General features: G+C 36.4%; 1 protein-coding gene across 1 annotated transcript; it reads left to right on the forward strand.

Moving 5' to 3' along the window:
• The first annotated feature begins 877 nt into the window (after positions 1 to 877).
• LOC133528675 (uncharacterized) lies at positions 878 to 11,737 on the forward strand. The gene is made up of 4 exons (XM_061866143.1): positions 878 to 998; positions 1,142 to 1,500; positions 1,609 to 1,795; positions 6,557 to 11,737. Exons 2-4 carry the CDS (start codon positions 1,151 to 1,153, stop codon positions 6,815 to 6,817), a joined length of 798 nt encoding a protein of 265 aa, XP_061722127.1. The 5' UTR covers positions 878 to 998; positions 1,142 to 1,150; the 3' UTR covers positions 6,818 to 11,737.
• Positions 11,738 to 14,615: the final 2,878 nt, after the last annotated feature.

Raw genomic sequence — 14,615 nt, forward strand, 5'->3', positions numbered from 1 at the left:
TACATGTTTCAATAAATGTTACTTTTCTATGGAAAGATGTATCGTCAGGTCTTCGTTCGCAACAAATTTGACCCACTGCCTGCATCTGAAAACATACAGCCTTGGACAAACATGACTTTATCTACAGTTTATATTCCAAGTATTTGCTAATGAGATGATCAACTGATTATTTAGCGCTAATATGCACCTATAAATCATATTTTTCAGCATCCAGTTATCAACAACCCATATGTCAAGATATGTCAAATAATGACCATTAACGCTTAGATGATAGATAATTTTCCACTGAAAATCTTCGACGAATTAATTTTGTGTCATTTTGCATGCAAGTTCTCAGGACATTTCACATATTTTATTCAATTACTTACACTGATATACAAATAAACATACAATTATCGATAGTTTTAGTACATCCCTAGTTCACAACTAAAAATAATATAAAATATCAAATTTTCGATGTGTTTAAAGCGTGCTGCACCAAAATAAGGTCAAAAGTATCTAAAGCAATACGTACCGGTCTTTATCCAAGGGAAATTTCGCCATAAAATCCCTTTTTTCGTGATTTTCTCGAGTGGCTCGCTTGCCACATATTTCACACTTAGTAAACCATTTTCTCGGTGGCATTATAACAAAGTCGCTCTTTACTCTGATCACGGTTCACTATTTTCGATATTTTCACTAAATAATAAAGAAATTGCACGAAATACCCGAACAAAATATTGAAGCCTTCATAACAAATAAAACAATTAGGCTGACAGTTGACTTGATGTAAACTTGACAGAACAAATAGCACTGACGTTTTATTTTTCTTCGTTGGCAAAGATTTGCGAAACAAGTTCCATACAAAACTTATTTTGTTCCTAGTTGCGTCAGCCTGCAGTAAAGTTGCGAAACTCGCGAAGAAAGTTATTTTGTTTGTTGTCCTAGTTTTATATGAACGTATTAGTTCTAAAATATAAATTTTACTGTGTGTTTACTAGGAAGTTACGCTTGGTAAGGTAAGTAGACTCTTCTTCAACATATTGGCAGGTTGCCCGATAATTGTAAGGATCACACCTATTTTATAGTGAATCGTTATCTTTTTCTATTACTCACTGTTGTCAAAAGACTTTATGGTCCAATTTGTTACGTTTGTTTTCAGGTCATCATAATGAATCAGTACGTAATCGAGAGACGCCTATGCATATGTTACGGGATGCTGGCGCTGCTGCTCACGATAGCGGTGGTCTTCGTCGCCATCCCTTTCAACCATTGGCGCACGACGCTTAATGTCTGTCCAGGGAACTATTTTGAGAACACTAATTGTGGATGTATATTTTATGGTGTCACTACATATAGAAACTTTAATGGTGGCCACCACTCCAGGTGCATGTATGCCACTTTGGCACCAGTACCCATATTAATATATGCTATAATCATGGCTCTGTTTCACATGTACAGAGTTTGTATAAACAATGTTGGCAGATATGAAGATGAAAAGTCTACCTCTGTGCAGGAAATGTGAGTTCAAAATTTTATATTAAATTATTGTTATAATTAAATACATGCTAAAAAGTAAAAACTAAGGTTTTAGCCAAATCAAAATAATGTTAATAACCTATGTTACAGAGAGGGTCAATCAATAGTTGTGACATCAAGGGCTAGAGTGGCTCAACGCAATGATTCTGTAATCTACTGCTGGGTTCCATCAGCTACTATTGGTGTTATTTTCTGTATTTACAACTTGGTTCATGCAGCTATTATAACAGATGGATTTGTTAAAACCTGTAACCAGTATCGAAGCTACCTTGTCACGGTATTTATTTTTACATGTTACTGTATTTCTTTTTAAATGTCTTGTTTTACCCTTTATCATTCTTTACTTTCCTATAATACTGTGAAATTAATACAGTTAACAGAAATTAAAACCTTTGTTCCAATAATTGTATGATATGTTCCAAAGAATGATGTGTTAGTACAAATATCTACAAGTTTTCCTCACATTACTAAGCTTTCTACCTACATTAAGATTCATCACCTTGCAATAGTCACATAACAGTCATACTCACCTCCAATCATTTAGTAAATAATAGGCCTCAAGGGCACTTTCACACATCATGTACTTGAACAAGTTGTTTTATAACCAATAAGAGTAAATCTCAACAATTTTAAAATACCTACTATTACCAATATCACCATCATCTTCCTTGCATTGTCCCAGCATTTTGCCATAGCTCATGGGAGCCTGGGGTCTGCTTGACAACGAATCCCAAGATGGTGTAGGCACTAGTTTAAAAAAAAGCGGCTCCCATTTGGCCTTCGAACCTAGAGAGTAAACTAGGCCTTATTGGGATTAGTCCGGTTTCCTCACGATGATTTCCTTTATTGAAAAGCGACTGGCAAATATTAAATGATATTACATACATAAGTTCTAAAAAACTCATTGGTGTACTAATGAGTTTGAAGCTGGGGTTTGAACCCGCGACCACCTCACGCTCGCATTGCAACTCACACGCTCTTACTGCTAGGCCACCAGCGCTTCACATTAGGGGTCATCCATTAATTAGATCACACATTTAGGAGGAGGGAGGGGTTCAAGAAAATGTGACATGTTGTGACATGGGGCAGTCACAAACTTGGTTACGTCACTTTAACTGCATCTGTAACCGAAATTGTATGGATTTTTTTATTGTACGCTGTACAGTTAAAGAACTAGTTTTTGCAATGATAATCGTTTTTATTATTCATGATTTCATGTAATTTTTATACCTCCGTTTCGTGTTATAAAATTTCAAAAATTGCTTTTATCAAAAATATTAAAATAATAATATCTATTCGAATTGCCGATTTCGTTAAAAAATAAATTGCCAAATATGTGACGTCATACCAGGGATGGAGAGGTTTGCCATATGTGTGACGTAGTTTATGGATGACCTTCAATGACAAATATCAAATAAATAAATAAAATATGAAATATTTAAATTTCTTATTTTTTAAATTTTAATTACATAAATTGTATACACAAAAAACAGCCGTTTTAAAATAACAAACTGAAAGACATTCATTTGTCTAAAGTTATTTAGAGGTGTAAAAATCTAGTAGCCATAAATGCCTTTGGCAGTTAGTCATAACTCATAACAGCAGTTTTAATTGAACCTAATTTAGCCATAACCTTGTCCAAATAGCATCACTTACACCTTATGCTGTTGCAATAAGGGCCACGATTGTTTGTACAGGGCACACCCACATGGACATCATACAATTAAGAGAGCTGTTAGAGTTTTTAAGTTTAAAAAGATAAAGCACAGAACAAGGAGTATGATACAGTGTGCATTAAAACTAAGTATAGTAAAGTGCTGCCCCATCTGCGAAAATGTATTTAAAAGTTTTTACATACATAATGGGTCTGATTTACCAATTCGCCCTTTACGTGCTTATGTGGAAAATGTATATGTAGTACATTACGATACAAGTGCGAAAAGTAAGAATTTGCAAGAAGTGGCGATATATTAAGAAATAAAACAGTGTAGGGTTCCGTAGTTACCCGCATATTACAATAGGCTGCATTGAACGGTGGCTATTAGGTGGTATCCTGTGTAAAACAAGGAAAATGGGATACTTTTGCAGCACTTTTACTAAGATGGGAACACTTCTTGCAAAAAAAAAACAAATATGGTCAATTGATCATGTTCAGTATAGTTTTACCATTATTTTTTCTTTCGGAGCGATTATTTCCGAAAATATTCTCTTTATCAGAAAAAAGTTTTTGAAAACCCTTATTCATTTTGAATGATCTATACAACGACACCCCACATCATAGGATAAAAGCAATTTTAGGGGACGGACCCTATTATTATTTATTTATTACCCTTTCGTCGACGACCGGTTTGGCCTAGTCGGTAGTGACCCTGCCTACGAAGCTGATGGTCCCGGGTCCAAATCCTGGTAAGGGCATTTATTCGTGTGATGAGCATGGATATTTGTTCCCGAGTCATGGGTGTTTTCTTTGTATTTAAGTATTTATAAATATTTATATATTATATATATCGTTGTTTAAGTACCCTCAACACAAGCCTTATTGAGCTTACTGTGGGACTTAGTCAATTTGTGTAATAATGTCCTATAATATTTAATATTTATTTTGTTGGCATGATTGATTTATGTATCGATACCAAATTGCAGCTTTCTAACACCAATGATCACGGAGCAAAGCCGCGGACGGACCGACGGACATGGCAAAACTACAAGGGTTCCTACCTAGTTGGTTACTAAGTTCTGTTACACGATTTGCAACCTCTTTATTTCCGTTAAAACAAATGCTACCGAAAAAATAAAAAATGACATAATGTGGTGGATGTGAGCTATAATTATATACCACACATAACGCTTATCTCGTCGTATCTATAATGAATTGGGGCCTAAAAGAGAATCGTATCCCAGTAATTGCGTTGCACAAATGTGGGCACCCGCCAAACATGATTTTGAAGTTGCTTGAAAACCTAAAAATCAACTAACAATTTGTTTATCGCACAATTAATAGATACAATAGTACTCAGAGCTTCGATGACCGCAAGAGGTCTGAAAGACCGTTTGGACCCCAGCTCTAATAAAGGCAGTGAAGGCGAGAACTGCAAGAAACCCCGTCCGGAAGCAAAAGTTGTTGGTAATACAGATGTCTGTGAAGAGAAGCTCCCTAAAAAAAGTTATCAATGAAGACCTTGGACTACACGCTTACCGCAGACAAAAAGGTCATTTGTTTAATGGACGATTAAAGACTGAGGCTAGAGAGAAGTTGCGTGCTATTGAAGCACGCACAAAATGGCCACCGAAAAATACTATTTACAGATGGAAAAAAATTTGCCATTGAAGAATGTTGTAACCGCCAGAAAGATAGAGAGTATGCAAAAAAACAGTCAAGAGGCGGTTGCGGCTGTTCCGAGTGTGCAACGAGGCCAATCATCCCTCTTATGTGATGATTTGGCTGGGTGTGTCATACTCAGGGCTAACACAGGTTCATTTCTGTGAAAAAGGTGTGAAAACTCTATTTAAAACAAGCCATGGATCTTTCAACAGGACTCAGCTCCTGCACATAAGGCAAAAACAACTCGAGCCTGGTTTCGAAGGAACAAAATTGACTTTATTGCCCACGAAGACTGGCCGTCCTCCAGCCCGGACCTTAACCCCCTGGATTATGCCATATGGCAGGTTATTGAGGAGAAAACCTGTGCTAAACCCCACACAAATCTTGACTCCCTCAAGCGGGCCATAGTTAAGACAGTGACGGAATTAGATACGACAATCGTGCGTGCCGCTATTGATGACTGGCCTCGTCGTTTGAGGGCCTGTATCAAGGCCAGAGGAAGCCATTTTGAATGATATTGTCATATGTAATTCCTGATTTGTGTACTTCATTTTAATATATAGTTTATTCAACTTTCGTTCTTATATTTTATGTAGATAAAGATTATTGCAGTAACAGAATTTGGTAACCAACTAGGTAGTTGACTACGGAACACTAAAAACGGCCGGTCGTGTTTTAATTTATCGCCACTCGCCGCGAATTTCCTACGTTTCGTACTTGCATCGTAATGTACTATTTGTAGATATTAGGTACCTAAAATAACTTGGTATATTTAGAAAACAGATCTCGCCTTGTTTCTGGTTTACAGTTGCAATATTGACAGATATCCCAATCAATTGCTTAATCAAGTGGTGCTGTTTGTTATGACAACAAGTTACAATATTTTTGTCACGAATGCCAAACACTGGCCGTTCGGTTACGTTACGTAAACTTAACACATGCCTTTGAAATGTTCATGTTCAATTAACGCTAAATAAGAAATCACTCGTGTGTGGTGTAACCAAAGTAGCTATTGTATGTAATTGCATGATTTCTATAGTAATCTAAATTGTATTTTTTTTCTTATTTAATGCATGTTAATTATAAGATGTAATGTTTTGCAAAGATGTGTCCGGCAGAGTTTCTTGCCGGTCCTTATTGGGATACCCTCCTTCAATTGAGAGGGGATTTAAATCTTCTCGGGTCAGAGGTGTAGGGTTAGAGCCGGTGTAGCTTTATTTGACGTTCATAAGCGCATTTTAATATGCCTACTTGAATAATAAACTATCTTTACTTTGGAATGGTGTCAATGTGACAATGTGATACCATAAATGAATTGGGTACTCCCGATTTATACGAAAACGATACCAAACATGGTCTAGTCGTCACTAATGTCGCCAAGACGCAGTTTCCAAGATGTGAAAAACCAAAAATGGGACAGTCAAACCCTTCCCCCCCCCCCCCTTTTGATATGTTCACCTCCTAACTAGTCCAAACAAAATTGTGTTCCTACCATTTCCCTCTATAACTTCTTATTGCTTCTGCCAGCTTGGCCTATAGGGCTTAGAGGTTTGTTGTAACAAAACTGCTGTTGAGTTGCAACTTGCAGCATGTGGATGTTCGCCATTATTCAGTTTTACAATACGCAGCGATAGCGCATATACTAAGCAGAATCCCGAATAAATTAAAGTAGGTATTTAATCTTCTTTATTTTCTGACAAAACTAAAATGTTGCAGGAACTTCGTGCTGCTGGAGACCAAACTACTGCCATTCACTTCCGTCTCAGCTGTCAAGCTATTTACGACTATATGGACTACATACAGAAAAACCCGAACGGCATAATCACTCAAGGGGAATATTACATAAACACAGGTTTGCTCCTGCAGTTGGCCATCATAGCGTCCTGGGTGTCGGTAGCCATTTGGATGGCGGTGGTTGTGTTTACATCCATGCGCGCATACAAGGAGCGACACGTGCTGACATGCTGCGGACAGTAGGTAATATTTTATTAGTGTAATTTTCGATATCGGTATAAAGGGGAAATTTCCTGAATATACCATTATTTAAGTCGATTAACCCATAGTACGTGTTTATCATCAAGCGTCGTTCGGCTTTGAAGGTTTGCAGTTGGTTAACGAACCTACCAGCGGATAGTTATCTTTTGTACCTTATGCTAACCTACAAGCACATGACTATATACATATCAAGTTGTTTATAATAATTTAAATGGCAGGATTAGCTTCCATGCCGGCGATGTGTGCAAATTTTTTAGTAATGTTTATCTTCATTATGCAGATAAGAAGAGATAAGCAGTAATTGCAACAACACGGTTTGTTTCTTTGTTGTCTTGTTAATTGCCATGTGTCCTCAGATAAGCCAAACCAAGCAATCGTTGAAAAATACAAATTTAAGAGAGAACAAAGCGTCCGCACCGTACAAGAGACAGATGTTGACCGCCATGTAAACGTATCCCGTCAGCCTTGCTCATATTTATCGCCGACCAATTACGTGCTGTCTCAGATTGCTGGTGCTAGTTCGCCTCGATAATCAAAGACTTTTCCGATTTCTTCATTAAGTTAGTTAAGCAAATAATGTTTTTAAGGAACATTTTGTCAAGATCCGGTTTTGATGACGGGTTCCATGAGAAATTTAAAGTAATTCCTCAAATCTTGATGGATTAGATTCAGACCTTGAAACCTTAGACGTGCCCGAAGCGCGAAACTTCTTAGTGACATGACTTGGTTGTCCAGACAAGAACGCGCGCTGCAGAATGCTGCGTTACTCATTACATAAATTTAAAACGAAAATCTTTTAATAAAAGAAAACATGAGTTCAAAAAGGATTAAATATACAATATCTCCCCTTTTTTATGCGCTAGCAAATGATATGTTTGAAGTCGGTACTAAGCCAAATTAGTTATAATAGCTGTCAATCCCATACAACTAATGGACATCTTTCTTATCGAACTGCACCAGGGTCTGCATTCGGTTCGACAGTATGTTGACGTCTTTTGACCAATACATACATTACCAAAAGTTAAAATCCGTACCTAAGGTATCGATACCTTAGCGCACACTCGTACTAATTATGGTGGTAGTTTTTTGTTTACGGTGTAATTAGTACCATACATAGTGCACAGGTGCACACACCAAGTCAATTGCAAGATACTTTTCGCGTGATTAGTGCAACTAGTGTTAACTAGGGTAGGGGTAGGGTAGGTGGTGGGGTAGGGTAAGGTGTGAATTTGTAGATTAAGACCAAGATTCTGTAAGACTGCAACGATTTTGAGAGCACAGACTGCAAGTGTTATTTAGATACATACATAGAAGTTTGACGTTTAAAATAACACTTGCAGTCTGGGCTATCAAAATCACTGCAGACTTATCTTGGTCTAACTCTAATCAAGTTTTAAGGCACCGTGGGTTCAGGTTCTTCTCTCACTCTCACTGAGCACCTTAAGTGTTACCGTAAACGTGCTCAACATCAACATTGCCTTTAGTCTCTTTCTCAAGTTTTGGAACTAAGTTGCGCAGTTTAATTAGTTTAACTAGTTTAACTATATTATTAGAAATTCAAGCTAAAATTAGCCAAACTTTAGAAAGCTACGGCAAAAATGAGCTATTCATATAAAATTAAATAGCACTTTTAACTAACCGTTACTAAAACATTATTGCCTAACTGCCGCTTGGAAATATTTATTGTGTCGGAATGAGAAGTTTTTAAAGGACATGACTGAAAATTGACTTCCGACGTGTGAAGTGAAGCTTTGTTGCGCTGCACACTTTGTACTTTTTTGCAAATACGCAGCATGTCATTTTGGTGCAGAACTTGGGCGGTTGGTGGAAACTTGTCAAGTTCTCAAGCATTCTCAACACGTACACCACAGACTTGCGTTTCGCGACTAAGAATTGATGTTACTATAATTACACTTTAACACATTCGCTGCCAGCGTTTTCCCGCTTTGTAGAGGAAAGCGACTACGAACAGAGAACCCGCCGAGCGGGTTCCCGCCACTCAATGTGCTAAGCGGATTACTTTTGAAACGCATGTTTAGCAATAGCAGTTTATAAATTATAGTTATAGGTACTTAGTTTCCGACTTAATTAATCTTCTTTGAGTTTTACATTCTGACTGACTCACTCACAAATTGTAGGTATAGGTGTCAAGCTTTTCCGAGGCGATTGCGCTTCTTATGAAGTTAACCTTCCCCTCCGAACGCCACGGGCGGACGGAACAGTGTTTATACATACCTGCTAGTAAATAAATAACAAATATTCCATACGATACGTACAGGTACTACTTGTACCAATTCAAATATTCGGTTCGATTATTCCCACCACATTTATATTACTAATACCTACAATTAGTCCTACACAATACACAACACTGAATGTTTTTAAAACGGACCACATAAAGATTTTTTTTAAGGTCAGACTGATAAGTGCGCTCAAGGGGAAAAGTGGGATAACTGCGCCTACTCTAAATTTTACCGTAGATGCTTACAGTGAAATCACATCTATCAGCTTCAAGCCAAATTTAATGTGAGTTCACCCTTAAAGGCCGCTTTCTTTACTGGGGAAAAACGGTGGATGGCCTCTCTAACCAACAGATTAAAGATTTACGGTCATATCTAACTAGTCGTATCACTGAGGGCCCAAAATCGCTTGCACATAATACTGCCACACCACTCAAAACCACCGCAATACATTTGAGAACTCATTCAGTGTTGACTGTATTTTATTTAGTTACACATTATTTATTGCACAGAAAAACTTAAGCACGATCTAAATTTTATTCCAATCTAGTCAGATTGTGCGTGAATATATCGTATGGAAACAAACTAAAAGTGTGTTCAATTGAATTCATGACTTTATTAACATGTACTTTATTAGCTTTACTTGTGTTGTGTTTTTTTGCGTCCGTATTTAATAATTAGTTACCGTTAGGTGGATCTACTTAAGATAATTAACCACGGGTTCGTATTAGACTTGTCGAGTGCAGCTATGTCGATTCATTCATGGGCATCGCCAAGGGGGAACAGAGAACAAATTTTAGTTACCACTAACTCGGTTTGGTGGTAACTATGGGATTTTATTCCCCAATTAATTATTGGTTAAAGCACCGGTTTTTATTAGTATTTAATGCTATCCAAATTTTGGTGGTAACTACTGGGAAAAAAAATCCCAGTAGTTACTACTGGTAACAACTTGGTGGTAACTAGTGGGAATAACCCATAAGAGCAGCAAAATAATTTGATGCAAATTTAGACTTTTTTCTCGCAGGCTAGTTCGGCTGGTAGAATTGACTGAAGTGATGATTTTGAATTATAAATATTTAACCCTTAACTGCATGTTTTTTTTTCTTTTTGCCTGATATTAGTATGTGTTACATCATTGTTTACTAATTCTGGGAAAAATAATAAAAAAAACTAAAACATCGATTTTCCCTGCTAAATCAGTGTTAGAATTTACATAGGTTAAATCATATCTATGTAAATATATAATTTTTAGTAAGAGATATATGAAAAATGTTACTCCTACCAGAAAGGTACACTATTTGTGATATACCTATGATAAAGATTTTAAATATAAAATAATTGCTAACCCCGAAAAATCCGCCTAAATCACATTCTAAAAATATACCAACTTTTCCACATTTTCAAAATTTTTTAAAACTAAAATACTGCGCAAATTAGAATAAAACATCTGAAAGTGTATTAATTTACGATCGAAATAAAGGACTAAATCAATTTTATCTAATTATGCATAAAATTATATTTGTTGTGTAGGCTGCATAAGTACATCACTATGCGTTTAAGGGTTAATAGCATGCGTGTAGATTTGATTTGTACCTAGCGTTTTATAGTTAGTATTTAAAATTTTGTTTCACTCGGTAGCAAAGTTTGTTTAACCCTCGTATCATTAAAATCCTTGCAACTGTAATATTTCACTTTACGAACCACTTGCTACGCTCATGGTTTAATTTTGGAATCTTTCGCTTGCTCTGGTGTCAACATTACCACGAGGAGTTAAACAACAACTTCGCTCCCTTGTAAAATAAACGTATGGTGCTGAGTTGCAGACCCGTGGGAGCTTCCCTTTAAGACGTTCACTGCCGGCATCTAACCTTACATTACAGTGAGTTTGGTTAGTCTTGTATCAATAATTGATAAGAAATTAGGTACCAACAGAATGTTACCAATAATTGGTAACATTCTGTTGGTACCTAATTTCTTTGGTAATATAACTAATATAATGCCCCACGGCAGTGAACGTGTTTATAGTCTGGCTAATACATTGTTTCCGAAGCAAAGCAACAGAATACATGTTTGTTATTTGCTTTGCAGTGTTAATATCCTGATATGAGAGTAGAACTACTTATAAAAAATTAATATTTGTATTAATTATAATCTAAATAACGATGATTTGCCAAACTCATCACTATTAAGAGTCGACATCGAAGTAGTAGTAGTATACAATTGTAATGAAATTTGAACAAATATTACAATTCACATGTAAGAACATCCATCTCAGTCTGCTATCAGATTTTAATTCAGCAGACATCCAGAACAAATACTTATAGTCTTTAGTTAAGAATTGACATCATTTATTTCCTCATAGTCAGTTATAATATAGCTGTGTGGAATTTTCAAACCCTTTTAATTATTTTACAGCAATGCAATGTAACGTAAAAACCACCGATATAATGTTTATTGTTAGCAATGTAAGTATGTTATAGTTTTAAGTTGATATTCCATATCCTTGTGCCGTCCAGTAGCTGTAAGGAATTACTAGAAAGTACACGTAATTATACAAAGTACCTAAATATAATATATTCATGCACTACTTTTGTATAGTTTTTTACTGATGAGTATTGATATGGGAGTGCATAGTAATAATAAATTTAATTATACACTACTGGTTGCTTTTTATTTTTATACTCAAATTTTACGCGTGTTGCCGTAACATCGGCAGTTTTCTTGTTCTACGCTGCCGGAGTCGATGTACGTGGTGCTTGTTTATAAATCTGTCCATCATGAGCTTTTCGTCAGTGTTCTCTGTGAGCGAGTTAACGCTTACCAACTGTCGCTATGAGAGGCTATAGGTACCCATGCTGTACCGGATTTCGCGCTTATCACGATTCATAAAAGGCCTATAATAACCTAGGGTAAATCTCAAAGTAAAACCCGAATAGATACTCTAGTTGGATAGGTGCCTCACTTTCAAACAATCTAACTTTATAATATCAAGACGAAAAAATATCACTACACGTTATAAAACGCCGCCCGCTGCGTCAGACTGTCCGCATGTTCGCGATAAACTAAAACACTACTGAATGGATTTTCTTGCGGTATTCACCTACATATCAATAGAGTGGTTCTTGAGGAAAGTCAAGGTGTATAATTTGTTAAGGTTTTGTGTAACCAGTGGCAAGCCGGGGCGGCCACATACCTCTGACTCTCAGAAGTCGTTGCCCAGGAGTGAATGTGTTTGCATTGTTTTTGCGATAACCTAAAAAAATATTTTATTTATTTAATCTGTTTATTTCATAACAAAAAACATGCATTTTTCTAACTACTAATCTTAAATTAAAAAGATTTTTTGATTTAAGGAGTCTAGGCTGAGTGTGTAGAATTAATTATACAGTACACTACATCTTTGTATAATATTGCATTATTTTCGCATTTTAAGCATGTGCTTCTTTATCATAGATCTAACTTGCCCACATGTTCGACCTTCTAATGAGCTTACTAATTCATATGGAAATCTATTCAATATACGCGGTACAATGCATTTCCATACTCTTCGACCATATTCATTGTTTGTTTTTCAGATCTCAAACGTTGGAATTTTGTCTAGGTTACGTAACCGTAAGGGTCGCGTTTTTTTGTGTATGTATTTTATGCTATTGTAGTATTGGGTTACAATGGATAAGTCTATTTTTTCAAATACAGTTAATACTCCGCAGTAATTGAATAGATTTTCATAATTACTTTTATATTTTTAATATAAATATAAAAGTAATTATGAAAATCTATTTTCATAGGTACAATAGTCTTAAGTATACGTAACTGGAGGTTATAGCGTAGTGATTATATGCTCTTTGGTTATAGATATCATTTAGGTAGGTTTTGTATGATCTTCCATAACTTTCTAGGCCATAGTTTATAACAGAATCCGCCATAGACATGTAAAGGAGTCTTAATGTATTAAAAGGGACTTTATGTTTTAGTATACAGGGTGACTTCGAATTGGTAATACAAAACACTTGATTGTGGCTCAGTTAATACCAAACATTGCAATACATTCACTCCGTTGTTAAAATCAGCTGCATTTAATTCTCGCTAATTTTCTAACAAAACCAATAATTAAAGTCCCAAAGTGTGGTTACTCTACATTAAATATCTAACTGTCATACCTACTTGTCACTCGATGTTATCGTCAATGTACGTTATCATTGATATCACTACAAGTGACACTCGTGTAACTAAATTGTTTTGCTGAGGTTTTAAGTACCCTGATAAATTTATGGTAATAATAAGCTGAATTATTTTTTTTAAAATCATTTATTATTGTACCTAATCTACCGATTAATACAAACTCGAAATTTTCTCTTCTTTACCGCAATAATTATTTATAAGAATGAAACACTTTAAAACGCATAAATCACGTTTATTAACACTATGACCCTTTAAAAGTTTAAGTGTGAACCTACCTAAGCGTATTTTAAGATGTGTTCAAAATGACCACCTCCTTCCCTGACACATAAGTCGGCCCGCCGTCTATGGTTGATTTTGAGCTGTCTAAAATAAATTCATTGGCTTTTACAGAATTAAATTCCTCAATTATCTTTTGGCGAACTTCATCGATAGTATTTGATTCCCGTGCGTACACTTTCCTTTTAATTTCGCCCCACAAAAAGAAGTCGAGTGGCGTCAGATCGGGACTTCGAGGCGGCCATGCGACTGGGCCGTTGGGTCCAATCCATCTGCCAGGGAATATTCTATCCAAATAATTTCGCAGACTTAGAGCAAAATGTGCTGGTGCACCGTCTTGCTGCAAATAGAGATTATCCAAATTTTGTTCCGGCACCTCTTGCAGCAAAATCGGTAACACGTTTCTCAGGAAATCTTCATATTTCGGTCCATTTAAGTTGCCGTAATACGGTCCAATCACACAATTATTCAGAATGCCCAAACGTTTACAGAAAAACGAGTTTGGTAAGAGTCTCGCCGAGTTACGTGAGGATTTGCATCACGATCAGCCCACCAGTGTTCATTGTGCACGTTAAAGAGGCCGACTCTTGTAAAAGTTGCCTCGTCGGTCCATAGGATATTTAAGTGTAAGTTTTGCTGCAGCCAACGCCCAAAAATAACTCTTCTAGGGTAATCAGCCACTACAATATTCTGTACCCTTTGAAATTTAAAGGGATGTTTTGCTTCAGCTTTCATTAGCCGCCAAATAAACAATTGGCTGGTGCCGAATCTCGCAGCAGCATCCCTTGTGCTGGCTTCTGGGTTGCGGTTAAAAAACTCGAGCATTCTTTTCCGAAAAGCTTGTGAATGCCGCGGCCGGCCTTGTGCTTGAGCATGTACTGGAACCGTAAACTGACCATAGTCTCGTAAATTTTGGATGGTACTGTTTATTAATACACGTGTAGGTGTTGGGCAATCAGGGTATCGTTCGTGAAATAATGCCTGAGTTCGCACAGTACTCCGTGAAGTAAAATAAAATTCAAGAATATCCATTTTTTGAACATTAGTATACGGATAACGTAGAGGCATTTTAATTTAAT

This window comes from Cydia pomonella, chromosome 1 (genome assembly GCF_033807575.1).
Source record: "Cydia pomonella isolate Wapato2018A chromosome 1, ilCydPomo1, whole genome shotgun sequence".
NCBI classification, from domain to species: Eukaryota; Metazoa; Arthropoda; class Insecta; order Lepidoptera; family Tortricidae; genus Cydia; species Cydia pomonella.